Here is a 24,907-nt window from a genome sequence, read left to right on the forward strand (position 1 = left end):
CTGCACCCTTACCCCCAGGAGCCGATCACACTTACCTTTTCTTTCATATACTTGCGTCCTGAGCCCCCCCCCAACCACACCCCGCACTATACTACCTATCATGATATACACTTCGATCATAACCTCTCACCTGATTACTCAGCCCACCTAGCCTCCCTCCTCAGACACATAGGCACCACACCCTCTCTAGATCACCGAGCCACCCTTATCACCCACTCCCTTCACAATGCAGCCCGCCACATCTTTCCTTCCACTGCCCGGTCCACCCGCCCTCCACCCGCTGGCTCTACCCCTTGCAACAGATGGTATGATGACGAGTGCAAAGCATTACGCCGCACACTCCGACTCACAACCCAGCGAAACGCTAGGGCCAACCCAGATCTCACCAGGGATTATCGTCGACTAGTCCGTCGCAAGAAGCTAGCCTTCCTGCGCCAGAATGAGGATACGCTACTAAACATTCTGTTTAGTAGCAACTCCAAGGATTTCTGGAGGAAATTCCTAGAACGCCGATCCCCCTCCCCCCTCACAGACACTTCCATCTGGCACACCTACGCACGCACACTCTATGATATCCCTGATCAGCCCCCCCCGACCTCTCAGCCACCCCCCGCCCCACTTCTTGTATCCTCTTCACAACCGAGGGAGTCACCCACGCAACACATAAGCTTCATAACGGTCGAGCTAAGGATCATGAGGGCCTATGCACAGAGTTTGTTGCCTACGGCATCAAAACTCTAGCCCCCATCCTGGCAACGCTGTTCAATGAAGCTGTCTGTCACGGGTTCCCCAAAGCCTGGACCCTGAACACTATCACACCCATCCACAAAACAGGAGATCCCATGGATCCAGGGAATTACAGGACCATCATGGTTGGACATGTTATGTCCAAGATCTATGCATCAGTGTTAGATGGCGAGGTCAGTGCTCGCGCAGAGATCCAGGGCTCAGGGCATCCGGACAGGCCGGCTTCAGGATGGATCACTCGACTTACGATCACATTTTTACACTTAGAGGGATTATTGAGGAGGCCAGACACAGGAGACAAAGAGTATATTGTTGCTTTGTGGATTTCCGCAAGGCATTCGACACCGTTCCCCGCGCCCGACTCATCAGACGTCTGCAGGAGTTAGGCTGCGACTCGGCGATTATCTGGGCAGTAGTAGCTCTCTATGAGCGGGTGACGGGGCAGGTCAGGATTGGTGGCACCAGCTGGACCCCAGAGATCACGAGCACTATCGGAGTCAAACAAGGATGTCCCTTGTCACCGACTCTATTTGGCCTCTACATCGACGAGCTCGAGACCACCATCAGGACACTCGGAGGTGCAGGCTGCTCTCTTGCGGGGACTGCCATCCAGATTCTCCTATACGCAGACGATGTAATACTACTATCCTCTTCTGCTACTGGTCTTCAGTGACACTTGGATGGACTTCAGGCCTTCTGTGATACACATGACTTAAAGGTCAGCCTTGGGAAAACCAAGGTGATGATCTTCAACACTTCCAGACCCGCTATGCACCGAGAGCAGTTCCTCTTCGCCGGCGACCCTGTTGAGATAGTTGACTCCTACACATACTTGGGCGTTGTCATCTCAGGCCCGATCTTCACAATGCGCCCGGCCATGCAGGCCAGGATCAGCCGGGGATACGCTGCTCTTGCCAGGCTGGAGCGACAGTGCTACCACTCCCACTTCCAGGACCCGCGGACCAAGTCTCTCCTTTTTTATTCTTTGGTCCGCCCAGCAGGCATGTATGGTAGCCCTTGGTGGGGAGTCGACCTTTCAGACACAGAGTGGGCTCGAGTTGAGCGCCTGCAGATACTGATGTTTGCTCGGATGCTCCCGTAGCAAACCATCGGTACCACACCAGATCATTATAGCAGAGTTCGGCGCCTCACCCCTACAGCTTGATGCGGCTTTTCAGGCTATCACCTACCTCCACAGAGTCAAAGATTTTGGCTCCTCCGCTAACGGCCGCCTCCGCCTACCTTGGTTAGCCCTATCCTCCTCTATGGCCTTATCCGTCGATGGGGACCAGCGATGCTGGTACAGTCGTCTTTCCAGTTGGTTCACCCGACTGGGCCTCGACTTAGACCGGTTGCCTCCTTTTCAGTACAGCCTCGACGCTCCACCATCTCCCCTCTCCCCCACTGACTAGGAGGTCAACCGGCTCATTCGGGCGGATCTGCTCCAGCTCCACACCTGGCGGACATGGTTTCTTCACTCCGAGCTTCCTGTGAAGCTCGACTTCTACCGCCGACACTGCCTCCAGTTCTCACAGGAGGGCTTCATCACACCTCCGGGTTACACACAACTTCATCTACCACATGCGCTCCGGATCTCCCTCGGTCAGTTTAGGGTCTCGTCACACCGATTACGGATCGAGAGTGGACGCGCAGAGGGTATCCCACGAGAGGACCGCCTTTGCCCACTTTGCGACTTACAGGAGATCGAGTCGGAGGAGCATTTTGCTCTCAGATGTCCTATCTATTATGCCATTCGAGGCCGATACCACTGCCTCTTCCGCAACGGATTCGGCTCCCTCTCACACATGCTACAATTCCCGGATCAGCGGTGCCTTGCCACTTTCTTACATGAGATGACCCACCACCGAGATACTTCTCTCCGAGCACGGCGACACGAGCAGCACACACATCGTGAGGATATCCAGCGGCCTATCACTGACTTCTTTCAGCCACAGGATGCCTCTTCTCAGTCTAGCCGACGACGCGGACGTGAGCGAGAGCCAGAGTCACGACAGTTGCGTTAGCGGACAGATTCACACATCCAGGTCCATGACATCTCGTCTCTGCCCACTGGGGTTACCGTTGCCCTCATCCACAGGGCCACCCGCCGCCCCCGACGACCGAGCTCGACTAGGCCGCGTGACGTCAGAGGCCAATCATCTATCGCAGGGTTTTTTCCGAGTTCCCATTTGATGATCCCTCTATGACTGGTCTCTGACGATCACCACCTGCACATGTATACTGTATCTCCCTCCTCTGCCCCACTTTTTTGTGCCCCCCCCTTCTTCTTCTCTGTATCATCTGGAGGTAGACACATATATTTTTTGTATCAGGACTAGACACATAGTCCTTCATAACCTCTTTTTCTGTAGAAACGGTTGGTTGGCCCGTTTTGAGACCACCACCGTTATGCTCATTGTATCAGTTATCTTTAGTCTCATAGACCTTCACGGTCTCCCGAAGACTTTTATAAACTTTCTTTCTTTCTTTTTCTTTCTTTCTCACGTTGACTCCATATCAATATTATCAAGTTATATTTACACCTTAAGGAATAAAGCAAGACCTTTTAAATGTAAAGAGTCAATAAGCTTCCATAAGAAAATAAATGAGAAGGCATGAAAAGATGTAAAAGGATTTCAATGTTCACTTTGGTAGACCACTCTTCAGTTCCTGTAGTCCAATATAAGAATTACGACAGAATGTGATATCCTTGAAACAAAAGACCTTAGACAATCATGTTGTGTCCATGCCTTAATCTTCCAAAGGAACGTAACAAGTTGGATTTACAATCATCAATCCACCAACCGAGGGGAATATATGAGCAGACTAAGGCAGCACCGCGATATTTCTATAAATATATACCATAGGAGACCCTATTGTATGTAGTCATTGAGGTACCCTTGAGGATGAACGCAGGGCATCGTGCACTAAAGTTAGGAGCTAGTAATTTATGTAGGTGTTGTAAATATCTGACAATCATACTATAGCTTTGTGAGGTCAAATAAGAGTATGCTTTTTGTTAGTAATGGGGTGAAACCATTTCACATATGGCTTTGTCTGATTATTTGCTCTTTGGTTCTAGTTGTCATTCTCACTTGTCCAAAATGGGGGAAGGATTGAGAGTGGAGTGAGCAGGAGTGAAGCAAAACGAGTTGTTGCTATTGCAAAAGAGTGATTACAGTACAACAAAACTTAGGGTGATGTACTCTCAAACCAAAATAAAAGCCCTCACTAGCCCAAGGGGGGAAATCCTTAACTAGGGTTAAAAGTGCCCTTTGGGTAAGGTGTCGACACTAACATCTTACAAATTCCCCCTGTATTGATAATGTGAACATGTACAAGGTCTGTTCTCACAGTGTTTCTTTGCCCCATTTAGTATTTTGACTCCATGATAATCAGTGGGGCTGGTTCTTGAACATGGCGGTTGAGAATTCTATATCTACAACCGTTGAACTTCAAGCTCTCTCTCTTTGTCTGAGCAACTCTTGCTGATGAGAGTCGTCTTAGTTCTTCTCTTCATGTAGTTTTCGTGTCAAGCAGCTGCTCTTAGAGGTTTGTAGGAGTCTCATGTGTTGGTCTGATCATTGTAACCTGTGACAAATCCGGTAGGAGTGAGCAGGAAGACCAGAGTCATGTCATTTCGGGTAAATAAAGATACTTTTTTTGTCATAAGATGTGTCGCCAATCTCAGGCTCTCTCTTCTTGTTTTATGTGTTATCACATGTGTGTGTTTTGAAATATAATCAGATTCCAATGACCAATGACACACTTTAGCCTTCCTTGGGCCCAACATTTAGACCCCTCTTTTCCTTGCCTTGGTCTAGCACTTGGGCCTAGTGGGTGCACATAGGGATTGAACCATTACTAGGTACTTTAGGAAGTTTTCACTTCCCCTAGGCTCGTCCCCCCAAAGCCAAAGTAGTCACGAAAGTAGTCATGGTTACAAAAATCACGATCCCATGACATGTGCAGTGCTGTCTATAATTTAACAAAAACAGTGAATATTTAATCTTTTAACCTTCATATAATAGGATTTATTGGAATTCAGTTAGTCTGTCAAAATTAATGGGTAAGATTGCATCAATCAGTCTCCTGATGTATCGCCAATGGGGTTTACACTTAGGAGCATATTTGTGTTGATAGTGTATTGGACATGGAGTATTCTTATAGATAGTAGCAGGAGAAAATATGTAACAAATTTCAAGAGCATCTCTGAAGTCTTACTAAAATGCTGAAAGGATTGAGCTGTTGCTGTAAATCTTGTTCAAAAGTGAACAAATCAAAATATTAGAAATGGATTCTCTAAATTGGAGCTTAGAACATTGCATCCCTCTATAATAGACTTTTACTTAAACAAATTTTTAAACTGCATGTGAGAATTTTCTGCTTAGATTGAGTATCTGAATTGGAGCTTACAACATTGCATCCCTCTATAATAGACTTTTATTTAAACAAATTTTTAAACTGCATGTAAGAATTTTCTGCTTAGATTGAGTATAGAAACTTGCCCTTGGTGTTCCACAGACTATGCAACTTTCAGACTTCAATTGGCCTTGTATTTGGCTAGATGTTACTAACTCATCTTTCCCTATTTAGTCAATATTCACCTTACATTCATTGTGAGTGCTTATCAGATTTCTGTGATCCATCACTGTAGTTTTTCCTGTGTGTCCAGACGTCTAAAATGCACTAAATACAGTTGTGCTCTATGTTCTAGTATTTTGACTGCTTCCAAGGTGCAATTTCATGGTCAAGTATGATCTCCACCCGCAGTGAGAAAGAATAAATCAATATTGATCTCATGCAGAGTAAGGAAAATAAAAGTTTCAGGTTACCATATTTATCTACTAGATATTTGATGATATCGTCTGATTCATACATTGCAACTCCTGTGTTGGGATCTACCTGTCAAAAACCCACTTCCATATGTTGACAAACGATGGTTCATATAACAATGCCCCAATGTCCTAGTTGACACATTCAAATCAATCATTAATTCACACAACCACAGTCGGCACATCATCTTGATCTATATCCACAAACAATTCAGCATACAAAAAAGGACTAATCACTTACAAGCTTCTAGAAACAAGACCATGAATATGTAATTGTCTCACATAGATAATGACTTCCTTTTCTTGGTTGTCTTTGAGTTGCAAGCATACCAAGTATGGGAACTGCTTCTTGCCTCCAAGCTCAATTGCCTTGGGTCGAAAGTTTGGCCCATCTTTAGGGCAAGGATAATATATTACATCCAGGTCCAATACAGATATGATCTCTCGCACCTGGTTCCACAGTACATTACAATATTACTTCAGAAAGTAGAGGCCATTCAATCCCTCTGCCTCAGAAGCACTTGAAACTATGTTTTAAAATTGCATCCGTCCTGGTTTTCTTATTCATCAATTTTATGACTTCTTTATAATATTCCGTCAGAGATAAAAAGAAAAAGTTGGTTACCTTACGACAAAAGGGGCAGCTGTGGAATTCAGCAACAGTCAACCAAGGATATATCCCCAAAAGAAACACAAGAACAATTATAGTTATTCATTCCTGTACCATCAGGCATTGAAAACTTCCATGTAATTATATTTGAATTGAATGTCTCATCTTCCCAATTGCCACATCATTCTTAGCATAGGCTTTACAATGGCCAGCATAGATTCGAAGGTATTGGAATACAAACCCCTCAAACTCGTAAATTTCGATTGGTTTTGGAGGTCGAGGCCCAGGAGTCGAAGTCTCCTTCAGTTTCCGACCTGTACAATAATGCATCCCAAAAACCACTTCAGAATTAAAACTATACACAACTAGTCCACTGACTTGTTTTTTCACTACCATATGTTCTCAAGCCTCTAAAACACGGTGCTAGGGCTACAACTGGTATCAATACAGGCAGTTTCACATATTTCCAAAGAGTCGATTGCATAACCAATAATAAACCCCGCCCCGTGTGGATGGAACTCACATCGAACCTAGCTGCTATAGCTGGGCGGTCGGATTTCGCTCGCTCCCCCTCTCTCGAGGATGAAAGAGATATTAAAGTAGCAAGTGTAAAAACCTTGCTTTATGAGTGCCATAAAGACTCCTTGAAAGACATCAACCTCCAAAAACAAAGTTGCCAAAGCCTTGACACTCAACTATTGATGTGTGAATGTGTTTCTAAAGTGTAGGCCTCCCCTGCACATTAGACGAGAGCTTCTAGAGTATGCATCTACTAGAGTGTTGATTATGGTCTCACAAGCTGTAATCCCAAACCCACCCTGATTCAAGTGGGAAGTGCAACTCCCATTCAGCTTCGTCCAAGGACAGAATGAGATATAGTAAACAAAATAGTCAAGTTTTATCGTTACAATGATCACGACTTTTAAGCATGCCAATACTAATTTAAAGCGCTGTTAGAAATTTGGTAAGTCCAGCATATTGCAAACAGAAACCTTGTCCTACCCAAATATGAAAAACACTGATGAGGCAAGCCCATCATAAATCTCAATAAGCATAGACTGACCTTGATTTGTCAGCTAACCCCTCAAGCTATGACATGGAACATTGAAATTCATAGCATTAAATGCGAATTGGCAATAAGAAGTAAACCTCTGCTTCTCTATACCATAGAGGCCTAAATGCCAACATAATCAACACATAAGGCTATGGGCATATTCTACTCCTCTTAAAATCTACTCTTCTTGAAATAACTACTGAATTTTATGAACATTTGACAAAAATTTATCTGGAATTCAGGAATATTTTTAGCACACGTTTTCCTTTCTGAAATATGTAGTGATATTGTGTCATAACTATTTTGAAAACGATAGAAAAAGTTCCATTTGTTTAATGCAAAAGGCGAGTTACCCTTTTAGTTTCATTTGTGTACAAGATTACCCAATTCGGCGAAGCAATATTCTCCGCCTTATGCTAAAAGATTCCTCCACCAATAGACCATCTCACAAAAAAGGCTTTGGACATCAATTATTCTTGACCTTGATGCAGCTTTAAGTATCCAGCGGGAACAAAACAGAAGCTCTTTTAAGAGAATGGTTGCATATGACAGCCATCAGATATATGTTGGATAATGGCATAGAACATTTAAGAGGGAGATTCTCACCATAGAAAGGTCTCACGGCAAAAGGGGTTGGGTTAAATCTGAGCAATGGCTAATGAGGGTCCACCATTAGAAGCAACACGAGATGGTGGGCTAGATAGTGGTGACACCCTCCAACTAGCTGGCGGTGCCCAAAGCCTGACAACGATGCCCCTCAAGTTGATGAGAACGAATGACAAATGAGGGGGTGTGCCTGATAATGTCCCACCTTCTAATGAATACAAATGACAAACGGTTCTAGGGAAGGCTACCCAAAGGTGAGTTTCACTGGAGCTTGAAACGCCTCCCCTCTACCTCTTAAATAAATCCGAGAACGAAGCCTAGAAGGCCCTCCTCATGAAGTAGTATTTGCTGTCTTGAAGAAACATTGATATGCAAATCAAATCCAACATTGTTTGTCTGCCCGTTATCGTTGTAGGATAAGGATATCTAAAAGAGTGGAGAAAAGCTAAAAGCTAGTGATTCGGGCTTGAGAAGAAAGAAAGAGACACAGTCCTAAGAAAGAGCTCCGATAACAATATAAGGGATGCACCCAAACATGCAAGGATGAGAATGCACAGGAGAGAGAGGGTAGGGAGGTTACCTGGATATACGGAACCTGAGCATGTACTAGGAGTACTAGCTCTGAGCATTTGATACTTTCTCTAATATTTTGCTTTTGCTACTCTAGTATTTGGACACTTGATTCACTAGTTTAGCATTTTAGCACTTTAGCTTTCAGCAAGGGTCTTAGTGAACCCTTTGCTTCAACCCTATGTGGCTTGTATGAGTTACTTTTTGGCTTGTACTTTGTCTCATAGGCCCGCGAGGCCTCTTGTAGATGTTACTACATCTTTCTTTCTTTCTTTCTCTTCAATCCCTAAGCTAAATCAAGGGTGATACCTCGTCTCTAGCGGTCACCTCTGAGGAGGGCTGAGATAGACCGAACCTCGATCGTGCGTGCTATGGTCCCTCTCCGTGTTGCACGCAGAGTGTGTGTGCCTCATCTGGCAGCATCGTGGTGGACACTCCCACTGCTAATCCATGATGCTCTCATCTCATCAAGCTCCTCTCTCCCAACCTCATCGACAGCTGACTCAAATGCATAGAATTCTATAAGAAAAGTCTATGATCTATCGATCTCGGTGACCTGTGGCATTAGTCCCTGCTGCTCCCTGGTCTGTCGCATCAATGTGTCTCTCCATCGTCGCATCTCAATCAGAGAGAGCCCAACACAAACCTGATCGTGAAAATGGATCAGCCATGTAAGTGGACCAAGGCCATGACCCTCCTGAAAGAGGCAGTGATATCGTCCTCAGATCTCATAATAGACTGGGCAGACACATAGAAAATGCTCCTCCGTCTCAATCTCCTCCATTTGGCATAATGTGGAAGTCCTCTGCTGAGTATGCTTGCAGCTCTCCTTGCCTCAATCCGCAGCGATGTGATGAGACTCGCAATTGACCGATGGTGATCCTCAGTGCATGTGAGACTCTCCTATCCTCCAGATACTGAGCTCTGATGACAAGACCATGCTCTGAGACCCTCTGGTAGAAATGGATCCTGGTGGAGAACTCCTGCCCCCCCAAAGCCCTAGATGTATGGAGCTGGAGGAGGTCCAACCATATGATATGGTTAATCTCATCTTGTGGGTTCATCTCGGGTGGTGCAGGAGAACTATCAAACTGGGTTGAGAGAACTATTGGAGTAAAACAAGGTTGCCCCCTATCACCGACTCTTTTTGGGCTCTGTATCGATGAGATAACTTCTTTTGTCGATCGCCTAGGTGGAGAGGGTTCGCTTCTGGCTGACCTCATGGTACAAATATTGCTATACGCCGATGACATGGTCCTCATATCATCCTCAGCAAAGGGACTGTAGAAACATCTAGAGGCTTTGGAGATGTTCTGTAGACAGAGAGACTTGACAGTTAACCTTGGGAAAACCAAGGTTATGATCTTCAATACCTCGCGAGCAATGTCCCGTCACCAGAGCTTCACATACCATGACGAGCTTGTGGAGATAGTGCAGTCTTACACATATTTGGGGATAGTGTTCACCGGACCAGATTTCTCGATGATCCATGCAGGTATGGCACGACGCACACGAGGCCAGGGTGCTCTCGCCCGACTAGAGAGGCGATGCTTCCAGGCACACTTCCAAGACCCTTCGACAAAGGGTTGGCTTTTTGACACTCTAGTGAGACCAACTGCCATGTATGCAGCACCTTTTTTGGGGAGTAATATTTCAGCGACAAAGTGGTGGAGATTTGAGAGCCTACAGGTGACTATGGGATCCAAGATGATTTGGAGTAAACCCTCAGTTCCCCATCAGACTTTCCCCATCAGACTATACAGGCAAAGTTCGCTATGACCCCTCTCTAGGTTGATGCCATCTTTCACATAGTGACATTCCTCCACAGACTCTGGGCCTTACCCCAGTGGAGATTACCGAGGTTAGCATTAGAGTCCTCTAGGCGACTAGTAGAGAGCGGTGTTGATATGGCAGGGTATGCAAGGATATCCACGTGGCTTAGTAGTCACGGCATTCAGATGGATAGACTTTCCCCCTTTCAGTACAATTTGGTGGATGGGGGCACGTACCCTCCCTCTGACGGACTCATATAGACTCATGACCCTCCCAAATCATGATCTCTAGGAGCTGCAACTCTGTAACCTCCTAATCAGGCGAGAGCGTGGGCCAGTATCAAATGCCTTACGAAAGACTACGAAGCAAGTGTAGACTTTTTGATGCCTCGACTTCGCCTCCACAACAATAGCCCTCAAGGTGAAAACTTCGTTCAAGGTGGAGTGTTGTCTATGAATACCTGCCTGACCAAGTGCCCTCTTCCCGTGACCCTCTGTGGGGCTGCTGATCTCCATCTCTAGTACCGACCCATATATCTTAGCCAAAGTATGGCCAATCATAAGAGTGCGGTAGTTTCCAATGTCCATAGAATCACCAGCCTAGTGCATCGGTACTATGGTGGTGGTGCTCCAGGTAGGTGGGAAGCCATGGCATACGACATGATTGAATAGCTGTGCTAGGATCGGGGTCAAGATCTCTTGCCCATGCGCAAAATGCTCAGTGCGTAGTCCCTCATGATCTAGTGAAATCCGGTTATGAAGCCGAAGAAGGGCAGCTCATACATTCTGCCCAGTAAACAAATAACATGTAGTGGGTCTGGGCATAGAGGACATATCACGTACTACCTGACCTGGGACTTCATATAGGGAGCATGCATATGTATGCAAGATTGCTAGATCTGTGATGGGGGTGGGTGACTTCCCCTCCGACAAGAGCCTCCATCCCGTAGTAGGGTCTCCTCTGCGAAAGGAGCTGATCACCTCATCCATTTTGTGCAAGAGGAAAGCCCGCTTCTTACGCCGTGTCACTCAACGTGAGATCCGTTGTGCCTCTGGTGAAGTCAAGTGACCCAGTGCTCGCTCACGTGTAAGGTGGGGTCTCATCTCTCTGCACTCATCATCGAACCAAGGGTTTTGGGGCATCTTCCCATCTAGAACACGTGCAGATCGTGTCGTGGGAAAGGATCGGATGGAACCAATCGATAAGGGAGAAAGGAGCAAGGAGCCTGAGTAGATTAGGGAGGGCCTATATAACATCTAGTACAATGAGTGGAGATGGATGTATATAGTCAGACGTCCTATCCACATATGCCTCCTAGCCCTCTCTAGCCCTAAACAGCCCCTAGCCAAATTGACTCTAAATTTGCTAACTTGGCCAAATTATGCCTTCATCAAAATATCTTCCACAATCATGGCAATCACTCTAGCTGAGACAAAGAATCTGGACCTACCTAACCTTTTCCACTTCAATCATTAGAGAACTCATATGTGAAACAAATGTCATGCATGACACATGACTTTAATTCCCTAGCTTTTTTGTAATCATATTTGAGCTCAAATTCTGGCAACAAACAAGGCTACTGTTCACAAAAGGACTGGCAAGTATTGTGCTCAATATCCACACAAGACTTTCCCTTACTGATAATGTCTACATAAAATTCTGAACCATACTAATAATAAATCCATTACCTTCTAAACGTGGACCATAGCGTACACATCATTTTCATGAGATGTCAATTTCTTTGAGACAATGGAAGCTTCTTGCTTTCAAAAACTCATGGCTCTTCCTCTTACTATATGACAATTTGCATTAATTTCTAAAATAATTTGTTTACAAGGACTAAGTACCTTTAACATAACAGCCCGGGTCACTACCTCCTTTACTGTATCAAAGCTTTCTTACTAGCTTTGCCAAAAAGAGGTATCATTGGTGCTACGAAAACAAAAATAATCCTTGATGGTTTTCCCATAAGACTGTCCAACCCTAAGAAAGGCATCAATTCAATGACACTCTTTGGCAGTACCACACCAAACTTGCAATGTCTTTAGGAGATCCATCTTTACCACATCTGGTATATTATAAAAATTTACTTTTCTTTGCACAAACAATAGATAGAGCATTGACTACACCTACCCACACTACTCAACTCGACCCCCCCCCCACACACATACACAAAAGGAGAGGGAAGAGCGTATCAAAATAGCTAGCTCTTGCTCCCACCACACAATGACTAAGCCCCTAGAAAAGAACTCTAAAGTAGACCAAGAGACAACAATAGGGGAAAGAAGAAATAAAATTATAACACGAGAAATGTCAGGAGGACATGAATTTATGGGGATTCTGATTCACGACTCCCTTAATTTGCGTGACTGCCTTGGGCCTATGGGCCATGGAATTCTGGCCACATGTGCAGGACTTGGAATAAAAATTCCTGGTGGACCCTTGGAAATTGTGAACGTGCAAGCCAATTACTAGGCAATTAGTTCCTAGGATCAGTGTGTTCAACAGAGGAACAAAAGAGTGGTGCAATTAAAATTTGCTATTTTTGGCACAGGACTCTAAAATCATGTAACATGCAACGGTAATCTGATCGTGTAATTCACAGCAAGACCTTCTTTACACCTTTAGCGAGGAATTAGCATTGTACACCAAAGAGAGAGAAAGGAGATGAGGGTAGAGAGAGAGTAGAGTTTACAACCAATTGGGTCCCTGTACCCAGTGAGGGGCCCCTCCCCCAATCAAGGGAGAATTCGCTTTATGCTTGGAAAATTGAGAAATACAAAGAACACTCTTCAAGAAAGCACGGAACGCGCTTTTGAAGAGCTCATTGTGCACACGTAGAGCAGACCCAAAGACCTGAGAGGTAACGCCGACCAATACTGAGACCTTGATGCTGTCCACACTAACGATGTAGGACGCTTTTGCAAGGCAAGAGAGAGGCTTGTGCTGTCCACCCGAATGCACGGTTACTGCGTGAGTGAGCGTGAAAGCTAGGAGTGAGAGATCCTATAAGAGAGCTGAGAGATGACTAAAATAAAGAGCTGAGAATGAGCTGTGTAAAACTGTAAAAGACTGAAAAGAGCTGCTGAAACAGACCCCAAACCTTACTCCGTTCGCTGTCCCAACTCCCTGTCTTATGCGCTGCGTGAACACCTTCCCAAAGGGCTGAACTGATGCCAAAGGCTGAGGCTGGTCAGAGGGCCACTGGGGGTGAGTGCCGGGCTGTTCAGAGGGGGCTGAGGAGGAATTGTAGGAGGTTATGGTTTCTTTTCTTTTCCATTAGCCAGATTACAGATCCCCTTTTTCATGATGATAAATTTCAGTTTGATCTGCCAAGTATGAAAACCCTCTCCCTCAACCTTATCTATCTTGATTTTGGAGGCCATTTGGGAAGGTCTTACCAATTTAATGGCAGTGTCTAATTCCTTTACAAAAGATTAGTCTTCTAAACAAAGAAATCACCTTCACCATATATATGCAAATTGCTAGATAAAAAACCAAAAAAACCTAGTTGTTTGGCATATGCATAACCGATTGGCTTCTCCCAAATTCTCTTAACTAGGGTCTTCTTTACCTTGTACTTTGTCCTTCTTGTAGTCTTTTTCAAATGCTTAGCATTGGAAGGGCATTGAGAACTTGGCATTTTGACAAGAAATCAACGCCAACTGAACTTCAAACTGAAAGAGCATTCTCTGAACTGTACTTTAGTCCCACTTCATACCTCAAGCATCAACTTAGCATTTACTTTAGCATCAAACTTCAAGAGCTGTCAAAAATGCTTGCAGAAAACAAAGCAACCTTGGAGGATCAAATTCAGCCAGATGAGAGCAGCTCTTTGAGGGCATTTAATGCGCAATGAAAGGTCTATTGATGGAGAATAGCCAGTACCAAGCTTGAGAAAAAAAACGCATCAAGTTGGCATAGCTAAAAGCTCCAATTCCTACTGGTTTTTCCGTCAGTATGCCTCATTTAGTGGACCATTTGCCTTCAAACTTCATCAGCAACTAGCTCATAAGGTCGCCCAGCAGCAGCTCAGAGCATTTGTCAAGACATGGCTCCAGCAGGCGAAATTTGCAGAAATGGCGCGGACTGTAGATGAAGGCAGGCTGTAGAAGGACTACATTCAAAATTCCTCCAGAGTGGAAGTGCGCCCTAGTGAGGGGAAGCTACAGCAAAGAGGGCTTGGGCAATGGTGGCATGTAGGTGGAGAATAAGCTTAAGGCATTTCAGGAAGGAAGGTGGAAGAGAAACCTTCATTTGGGGAAGATGAGGAATCTTAAGGAATCTAGGGTCCTAGAGGTAGAATTCTAGACTAGGCTCATAGAGGCTTGTAAGCTAGCTCTGATACCACATGTTCAACAATTTATCTTCCCGGCTCATCAGTCAAACTACCACCAGAGCTACCGATGTTGAAACCAGTGCAACCCGATAGGCTAGAACCCGATTGAGGCAAGAGATGAATCACAATGAGCACTTTATTCATGGAGAATGCCCAATATATAGGTAAGAGAGCATACATCTATGACATCATCAATGATCTCAGGATGGAATCCTTAGATCCTATAATGACTCCCTGATTGTCTCAATCACACCTAATGGAACCTTCTACTCTAGCACACCTACACTCACACACTCCTAGCATAGAACTCCTAGCCCATAGGCGCACACACCCATACATCAATTTGTCCTTCAGAAGAAACTGCTCCCATTTTTCCTGAGCATCATAACAATATGATTTCAAAAAGCCTCACCAAAAGTTAGACATAAACTTGCAATCCCTATCGGATATGAAGGTCTTTGACAACCCTCCAATGGGATACCAATACTTGATAAACAAACGAGCTACATCTTCAACATTGGCCGTTTGTTTGCAGGGAATAAGCATATAATATTTACTAAAGCGACAAACAATAGTAAGACATTGAGTATTATGCGTACCTGCGGATGCTAGAAGTGGCCCCACAAAATCCATACGTATGTCCTGAAAAGGGTTGGGGATAGGCAATGGCATAAGTAAGCCTGCCGCTTTCTTGTGGGAAGCCTTGACCTTTTGGCATATTTGACAATTTTGAACATAACCGTATACGTCCTTCCGCATCTTTGGCCAATAGAAATAGCACTCTAACTTCTCCAAAGTCTCGTTGATACCTCTGTGACCACCGGTAAGGGCGTCATAGGCATCATGAAGAAGCAACTGCCGTTTGTCTTTAAGTACAAATAATCTTTTCTTATAGAAAAGACAACCGTCCTCTAATGAGTAATGGCATGGAGCAAGCGTCATGACTAACTGGAACTGTGTGCCAAACTCTGCTGACTCCGCGTATTGTGCCTTCATGCTATCAAGATCCTTTCCTTTGATTTTGAGCACAGTGGCTTGCTCAATGGTCTGGATGAAACCTTTCCGAGTTTGTTTTTGCCGAGGATGTACTCGATCATTCTCCCAAACTGCTAAAATATCTGGCTCCACCGCTGTTGCCGATTGCTCCATTGTGCACTGGGCATTGTCTGAAGCCACTTAAGGGCTTGCTTGGTGATCCGTCTTAATCGTGAAAGTCCGTCCGTATAAGAAAGGTTTCCAATGTTTTAATGCTTGGATAACACCGAGGAGCTCTCTATCATAAATTGAATAGTTTTGTTCAGCATCATTAAGCTTTCTGCTGTAATATGCCACGGGCCTATCTTCTTGCTGTAAAGCTGCCCTGATGGCGACATTGCTAGCATCTGTGATTACCAGAAACGGATCATCCCAAGAGGCGATCTTCATAACTAGAGCTGTCGTGGCCAACCGTTGCAAGTCATTGAAGGCCTCCATAGCTTTGCCTATGACTTGAACTTTTTATCTGCGTGTCTTTTACCCCTTGAGTAAATCTGTAAGAGGGGTTGCGTGTGTCGAGAAACCATCCATGTGTGAGCTGTATGCTTGACACAAACCCACAAAGGATCGGATCTCCTAAGCCGTCGTGGGACAGCCCAACTTGTGATCGCTTGAATCTTCTCTGGGTCCAATCGAATCCCTTGAGGACTAATGATGTAGCCCAAATACTGAATTTCCAGCAAGCTGAATTCACTTTTCTTTGCGTTGAGGTATAGCTGGTTATCACGTTAATAACCGTAGGGCACATCGCACATCCTTAATATGCTGCTCGGCTATAGCGAAAAAGATAAGGATATCATCGAGAAAAATGAACAGGCACATCCCAATATACTCTACAAATACCCGTGACATCATCTTGTTGAATGTTGGTGGTGGATTCTTCAAACCAAAGGGCATGACGACGAGCTCGTAATAAGCTCGATCTGTTCGAAAAGCTGTCTTTGGGATGTCAGCTTAAAAAATCCGAACTTGATGGTAGCCACTCTTGAGGTCAATCTTTGAGAAACACCTTGCTGATTTTTTACTACTAGGGTAGTATGTGGGCTGCCAGAGTTTAGCCGTTCTTGTCTTTTTTGCAACTGTTTAGCTGTGCTTGGCTGGTTGGGCACTTGGTTGTGTAGGTGCAAAGGACAAAGAGATAGTTTATGCCTTTGGGATCTGTTACACACTTCGTTGGAAGGAAGGATGCGTGATTACCTAGTGATCGGATGCATATTCACCATATAAAGTTGAGCAAGAATTGCAAGGTGTGTAGGATATTGGAAGTCTGTGGGCAGAGGTTTGCCTGTGGTGGAACTTTAAGGAGACCTTGTAATCAGCCTCTTGGCTTTATATGAATATTAAAGAAATACCGCAAGGGGCGCCAGTGTTTGGGACCAATCTGTGTCTTTGTTTCTTAGTAGGAGCGCTCTAGCTCCCTGTGATTTAATCTGTGATGATTAATAATTTGATTATTTCCTGTGTATGCTGTGGTTTAAGTGGATTCTACCACCCTTTGATTAGTGAAGGCTGGCTTCATGTTTCCATTGCCGGGATCCACCTAACTTCTTCAAGAGGTGAGCCTGTGGTTGGCTTGGTGCAAGTCCAGTAGACTAGGCAAAGGATACAGCATACAGTCCAGTAAATATGTCTCACATGGAAAGATAAAGACGTTGTATAAACTCAAATTCATAAGTGAAAAGATAAAAGTTTGCTAAAAGGACAGCACAATTAGTGCCCATGGGGATTCTTATAATTTGTTGAAACAAAGAATCACCTACTGAGATGTAAAGATTATCTAAAAGAAAAGCTATCCAAGAGCAAACATCTTCAACACTTACTACCTTTGTGTATCTTTTCTTTTTAGAATCGATGTCATGATCTTTATTATTTAGCCACAAAAAGTCAAAACATAAAGCTATTTTCTCAACTTTAGCACTTTGCATCTATCTTTGTCAAATCTCAGCTTGAAAACTTCAGCCACTAGCTTTTTGATTCTAAACTTCAAATCTTTCAGCTCGATCTTTGTGTAAAGCGTAGTGAAATCATAGGTTTGAAGGAGAATAGGAGACTCTTTTTCATGAATGATTCAAGAAAAATTTAAAAATTTTACAACAGGAATCACTCCTACAAAGTCATTTAAAATCCTGCTTGAGTGTGAGGGGACATCTGCCTCCTTTAATAAGTCCCTCCAAAGTTCATGGACGCTAGACAGCATGGCTTTGAAGCGGTAGCTTAGCCATTTAGAGACATCCGTCAAAGTAGTCTCACAAGAGACTGCAATAAATCTTGGCTTTTATAGAGTTTTGTGAAACTTCCAAGCACCACAAAGAAAAGGGATACTTGGATTGCAAACAAACCCAGAGATTTGCAAAAACTCCGGTGTTTTGAGACCAAATCCTTTTGAGAACTAAGGCAAGGGCATAAGTTTTGACAGACAAGTTCACATCTCTCAAGAGACATTCTAAGTAAAACTTTTTGCAAATAAAAACAAATTTACTAGATCTTGTCCATATAAGAAATGAAAATTTTCCTAAGGAATTTTCGAAGAAGAGTTTCATCTTCTTTAGAAAGATGGTTACTTTGCTTTGAGCAATTAACAGAAGGGACTTCTCCTAGTTTCAAAGCAACTTTCTGCAAAATCTTCCCTTTCCATTCTGATAAGATATTTGGAACTCCTAAACTTTCTTCTATTTGCAGATTCCCTAATCAATAGCTTTTAAAAGGCAACACTCTTTAAAAGAGTACAATCGAAATTTTGTGCCTTTCATGAAAAGCAAAATTGAAGTATCAGCTATGACTAATAAAGCTTTGGAATCTCTTACTTTTACAACAAGGTTCTCTAAGGAAAGAAGATTTTGAATGCTTTGAAAACCTTTTACCTATCTCTCCATAGTTGAAAACCTTTTGTCCTAAAGTTTTTACATACTTCCAAGCTACTACTGGATGCTTCCAAATTCTTCTCACATAATGAGGGAGAGAATCCATTACTTCATGAGACTTCAAAATTGAGTTCAAGCCTACCTTGTCAAAAGAGGGAGAAGTAAAAATAGAAATCAAGAGTTCCTTATTTAGATAGAGTTCTTTGCTTTAAATGAAGCTTTTAGTTTTAAGAAGCGATCCAACAAAGTTTCAAGTTGTATATAATGGAGCTTATTTAGATTGAAATCCTCAAAAGAGAAGTTTTCCAAGGTGTATTGAAGCTTCAAAACAATTTTGACATTATATTTTTTAACAACTTTTAAGACCCAGAGACATTAGTCTACCTAGGTAAAGAAGTCTCCTTTAATAGTCTTGAGAAGCAAAAACTCTTGGAACTTGTTATGGAAATTATATTTCTGATATATATCTTGCATTGGACATTATTATTTTAGTCAAGTGTGACTATGGCAAAGTACTCCATAGGAGCGCACCGGACGCAGCGGGGATCCTAGTAGATACTTTGTGTGGTTAGTTGGGGACGCCTGACTAGCTTGTGTTTTGCCATGCTAGATGGTCGGTATTGTGGGTGATTCGATGTTAATACTGATGTCGCTAGTGTTATTGGTGTTGTGCTTGATTATTGTGCTTTGAGCACGCTTATGTTGGGATCAGTTGATTCGATGATTTGTTCAATCAATTGTTAATAACTAATGTAATTGGTGGCTTGAGTACAGGTGATGGAACTCATAGCGAGGATTGGAGTTAGTGCGAGGGTATCGATCCGGGTGTCGCACAGCGTATTATATATGGCCATGGGCCAATTTTGTATTTGCTTTATTATTGCAAGCTTGAGGAATATATTTTGTAGTGGACATAATTCATTTTTTGGCCCTAAGATGGCTATGTAAAGCAAATCCCTCATTTTGGAAGAGGGATAATTTTGGCTCCTTGGTGCTTTTATGAAATATCATAAATACTCTAGATGAGGAAGCGTGAACCACTCATCTAGGGAGGGGAGATTGTACCCAATCTGCTGTCGCTTTCGTGGTGTGATTGTGTTCTTCTTCTCCAATTGATTAAGTGGTGACTTTGTGTGGAAGATAATTACCTTCTGGTTTCAGTGGTATCAGAGCTTAGGTCACGCTCTTGTGAAGGAATTAAAGAGAAGCTCCCTCGTGTGGAAATTGAAAGAAAGAGGACTATGTGACACATATGCAAAAACAAGGTTCGTGGGGGAGAGATAGTGTGCATTGAGGGACGTACCCACGCTTGTGTTTTGGAACCCCATTGGCTACGCCGTTCTTAAAGCTCTACAACTCTAAAGGAGTCAAAAGATCCCTTATTTTAAACTAAAAAGACTAAAGTCTCACTTTAGTCTTCGGCGAATACGCTTCGAAGTCTGCACAACACAACGTACACGCTATAGTTGCAATCTATTTAATTCCCCTCAGCCGCATAAAATCCTATTCGTCTGAGTTTGATGCACATAGGCTCATCTGCCGCCAGGGCCCCAGTAGCCTCCTCTAGACTGCAACAAAGGCCATGAATTACCCACCTCTCTACCTCGGGCGCCGAAAAACTCAACCCATCGCCTCCAGCCCTCCATGACCCACGCCGGCCCGCATCGTTTTCGTAGCCTTGCATTAAAGGATAAGTGCACCGTGCAGCGGTGCTGCCTTTAATACTCTGGCAGCCTCGAATTCCGCCTTGCGCACTTTTCTGCTGCATCTCTGCACGTCCACTACAGACCTACCAGGAGCCTCCCATTGCGTGCGCCCGTCCACGGACCTGCAGCTGCCTGCAGGACTTTGGCATGCATGCCCAATCATAAAACTCCCGACCGACTACATCTCTGGCCGCAACGATTTCTCTTTTGGAAAACCAAAGTCAAAGTTTTGTTTCTTTTCTTTGACCTCCAAAACACCTTAGTTCTCTAAGGTTAAATTCAAAAAGAAGAAGAAGAGGAAATTCAGCAAGCTACGAGGCTCAACAAGGCGATCGGAGCTCAACAAAGTGCGAGGCCACTCCACCGACCAGCAAAGGCATATTAAAAAGAAATAAACAAAGAGCATAGCAAAATCTGAAGAAGCTCAAATCAAGAAGGCGATTGGAACCACGAAATCACTGTGCAATTAATTGGAGATCGGTCGAGCACAAAGACGACTACAAGCGACATCATTGGTCACATATCTCCCACTCTATTCTTTTCTACTTCCGATCAAAGAGCGAGATAAGTGATTTCTTTTGCTTTATATTTCATACACTTAGTGTCTTCCGCCATCCGTTGTCTTACCATAAACTTGAATCACATTTTTATTTCATCCGTTTAATTCTCATACACTTATTATCCTTATTTCCCTCCATTTCACTTTATTTGTATTTATCGCATTATCATGGCGCATCAGCCATAACCACCCACGCTTCAGGAGCAATTAGATGCACTTCAGGCACAGTTGGCCAATGTGCGTGAGCATAGGGAGAGATTGGAAAAGAAAATCAATGGTAAGAAAAGGAAGAGGCATTCATCTGACGATGAGTCATCCGATGATGATTACGACAATGATCCTATTATCAGGACAATCAAAGCCACATTGAGAGCACAAAATTCGAGGAAGGAGAGTAAGATAAGTAGAAAAGCTTTCTCATTTCAAAATTTCGATGGAAAGAAAGAAGCACGCACTGTCCTGTCTTAGATCAGTCAGCTAGATGATTATTTTTCAAGGGAGAAATTCTCTGAAAAAGATAAGATTAAATGTGCTGCAAATCATTTAGTAGAGAGTACTGCACTTTGGTGTTACATTACTAAGCACAGTAAAAGGCGACCAAAATCTTGGAAGTCTTTTCAAATGCTCATCAAGAGAAATTTCATCCCCTCACATTTCAAAGCAAAAGCTAGACAACAGTGTGATACTTTCAGGCAATTCGATAAGGAAACGATCTCCACAAATACTGATAGATTTTGACAAACGTTGATCCAATTACAGTCCTTAGAGAAAGTTAATGAGCGAGAACAACGCGGAAAGTATGTGGCAGGTCTAAAATCTAAGTTGAGAGCCGAGATTAACATGTTTCATTCTCGCTCGCTGAACTCTGCAAATTCTGTTGCAATGAATTGTGAGAGGAAGAATGGGATCCCAAAAGAAGGGAAAGATTTAGAACGGCATGTACCCTTCCATAAGAAAAAGAGATTTGATAAAAAGCCCTTCTTTAAATCTAAAAATGGTTTTGTTCCACAGAAGACAGATTCTTCTTCGAAGCCGAACGGTGGAAATTTTCCAAAGAAAGAAATAAGGTGTTTCAAGTGCAATAAGGTGGGACATATAGCCACTGAGTGTCCCGAAAGAAAGAAGACCCCGACGGCGAAAGTGCACATGATTGACGACGAAGCAACCAAGCAAGAGGGAGGTAAGTATAATTGTCATGCTCTTCTAAAGATGAAAGGTTTCATTAATGGCAAAGAGGTTGTTATTCTGCATGATGATGGTAGTACACATGATTTCATTTCAGAAAGAGCCTTCGCAAAGCTAAACCTAGAATCTTTCCCATCTAACTATAAGGTCAAAGCTGCTTTTACCAAAACAAAGTACAATTGCACTAGAGAAGTCAAGAATCTTGAAATCTCAATCAAATCCTACAAGGATACACGAGACTTTCTAGCGGCACCCCTACACGGAGTGGACATCATCTTAGGAATGCCATGGAGGCATCAATATAATCCTAAGATAGATTACAATTCACATCACATGTGGGTTGAGAAGCACAGACAAGAAATATGTCTGACAAGCTCAATGAAACCTGAGATCGGTCCTTTACTCAACCACACACAAGCCAAAAGAGCAATTAGAAAACGTGAGAAGACATATCTGATTTTAGTGAATACGGTAATGACTACTCAGCCAAACACTAAGCCTACACACCATAAGTTTCTTTCTCAATTTTCTGATTGTTTCTTAAAGGATTTACCGCCTAGACTACCATGTTCTCGACCTGAAGATCATAGGATAGAAATCCTACCGGCCAATAATCCACCTTGCAAAGCTCTGTATAGAGTCAACCAGCTGTAGTAAGAGAAAATTCAAAAGCAAGTGGAGGAACTAATAGAGAGAGGATTGATAAGACCCATCAGTTCTCCTTATGGAGCACATGTCTTATTAGTCAAAAAGAAAAATGGAACCTATCGAATGTGCATAGACTATCGTGCACTAAACAAAATCACAATAAAGAACAAATATCCAATCCCTAGGATTAATGATCTTTTGGACAAATTGAAAGGGACCAAGGTCTTCAATAAGATAGATCTCAAATCCGGCTATCATCAAGTTCATACGGTAGAAGAGGATATATACAAGACTGCCTTTAAAACTCAAACGGGACATTATGAGTTCCTAGTTATGCCTTTTGGGCTAACCAATGCTCTAGCTACTTTTAGGAGAATGATGAACCGAATCTTTCTTAAACACCAAGATTGTGTCATAGTATTTTTTGATGATATTCTAGTGTTTAGCAAAGACGTTGAGAAGCATAAGGAACATCTAAAGCTAGTCTTTTCACTCTTGAAAGAAAATCAATTGTACATAAATCCTGAAAAGAGAAGTTTCTTTCAAGATCAGATAGAGTATTTGGGTCACATTGTATCCGCCAATGGGATTCGAGTAGATCCAAAGAAGATAGAATGCGAAAGGGAGTTTTGGAGTGTGCGCTCCTGCGAGCTTCCCCTCCCCCCCTCGCCGTTAGCCCCTACCTCCCCCTAGCTCCCCCCTCGCCGCGACCACCTCCACCCCTCCCCTCCGCCCTCGACCCCCTTCCCCCCTCCCCCCCCCCCCCCGCCGGCCACCTCGCTCCCCTCGCCTCACCTCCGCTCCAACCCGCCCCCTCGCTCCAACCCGCCCCCTTGCCTCCGCTCCACCGCGCCCCCTCGCTCCACCCCGCCCCCTCGCCGCCACTCCAGCCCGCCCCTCGCCCCCGCTCCAACCCGCCCTCGCCGCCGCTCCAACCCGCCCCCTCCGCTCCAACCCGCCTCGCCCTCGCCTCGCCTCCGCTCCAACCCACCCCCTCGCCTCCGCTCCAACCCGCCCCCTTCGCTCCAGCCCGCCTCGCCCTCGCCTCGCCTCGCCTCTGCTCCAACCCGCCCCTCGCTGCTCCCTCGCCATCCACCCCGCTCCAACCCGCCCCCTCGCTGCTCTTTCACCCCCTCGCTTCACCCGTCCCCGCCTCATTCCGCTCTCCCCGCCCCCCGCTTCACCCCTCTACCCCCGCCATTCCAACCTCGCCCCCCCCCGCCTTCCCGCGCCCTTCCGTACTCCCCGCACCCCGCAGCCTTCACCCCGCCCTCCGCTTCGACCCCCCGTCCCCTCACTTCACCTCGCCCGCCTCACCCCCAGGCTCCACCTCCCGCTTCATCCCCTTCTTGGGTGGCAGCCTGTTTTTCCTCATCGGAAGCTTGCAGTTAGTCTTGGCGGTATGGCGGCCCCCTGCCCGGATCCGGAGGCCCAGTCGGACCCTCCCTCTCCAGATGCCTACCGCGTTATCCTGACAGAGCAACAATCATCCCGTGTTCAGGAGGTAGCCATTGACTTTGCTCGTACCTCTGTTTACGGTAGAGTCATTGGACACTCCCCCTCCAGGTCTACCATCAGGGACTGGCTCCAGTCCACTCTCCTGCTAAAGGATGGCCATATTGAGGAGGTGGCCCTTATGGGAAGGGGCATCTTCTGGCTCAAACTCTCCAGTGAGAAAGCTGCGAGCAACCTGATTGCCGGTTCCCCCACATCGATGGATGGGAAGATCATCATGATAGTCCCGTGGTACCGTGGTTTCAGCGCAGCGGACTTCGATGTTCCGTTCCGTATACCTCGCCACCCAGTGACACTAGTTTTTCCAGGGCTTGCTACTGAGCTGCGGCCGATTGTCAGGGACTTGGGCTCCCATTTTGGCTGGGTCATGCACGACACCTTTGCCGACGCGGTGACCACGGCAGGAGCTCCCCGAGTCCGTGTGGCTGTGGCGGATCCTGCGACTCTCCCTGCAGTGATCGAGATTGTGACAGGTGCCGGCAGCATCACCCAGAGCATGATAGTCACCGGAGAGCCAGGTCAGTGCCTGCGGTGCCACGGCTTTGGGCACTTGGCGGCTGCTTGTCCACGCTTCGCCAGCTCGTCTCGACCCTCCCCGCCCCCGCCCCCTCCGCCCCCACCCCCCCCCCCCCGGACAGCCACGTCAGGAGGAGCCGAGGCAGTCGGAGCCTGGGCCAGAGGTAGTGGGCGGTTGGACCGAGGTTCGAAGGAAAAGAGGAAAGAACAAGAAGATTTCGGATAAAGGCAAGGAGGCAGAGGTTACCCTTCCTGCAGCAGCACGCCAGAGACCTGACAGGCAGATGCCCCAGGGACCTGGGAGAGCTTCTTCTTCGACGGCAGCCCGCCCCCCTCAGCCTCAGATCC

General features: G+C 45.0%; 1 protein-coding gene across 6 annotated transcripts in view; it reads right to left on the reverse strand.

Moving 5' to 3' along the window:
• LOC147897717 (Thioredoxin family protein) overlaps window positions 1-24,907 on the reverse strand; it is a 134,701-nt gene that overhangs the window by 67,438 nt on the left and 42,356 nt on the right. For all 6 annotated transcript variants that reach the window (XR_015541630.1, XR_015541631.1, XM_087379961.1 and 3 more), the window contains exons 3-6: window positions 6,434-6,506; window positions 6,208-6,226; window positions 5,913-6,032; window positions 5,583-5,652 (exon numbers count right to left, since the gene is read on the reverse strand). Coding sequence is in view for 4 of the 6 variants with exons in the window: in XM_087379961.1 (XP_087236087.1) it covers window positions 5,583-5,652; window positions 5,913-6,032; window positions 6,208-6,226; window positions 6,434-6,506 (282 nt within the window). In the remaining 2 variants the exon portion in view is untranslated. The remainder of the gene's footprint in view (window positions 1-5,582; window positions 5,653-5,912; window positions 6,033-6,207; window positions 6,227-6,433; window positions 6,507-24,907) is intronic.

This window comes from Dipteris shenzhenensis, chromosome 10, assembly GCF_047967505.1.
Source record: "Dipteris shenzhenensis isolate YYH24624 ecotype China chromosome 10, Dip_SZ_1.0, whole genome shotgun sequence".
NCBI classification, from domain to species: Eukaryota; Viridiplantae; Streptophyta; class Polypodiopsida; order Gleicheniales; family Dipteridaceae; genus Dipteris; species Dipteris shenzhenensis.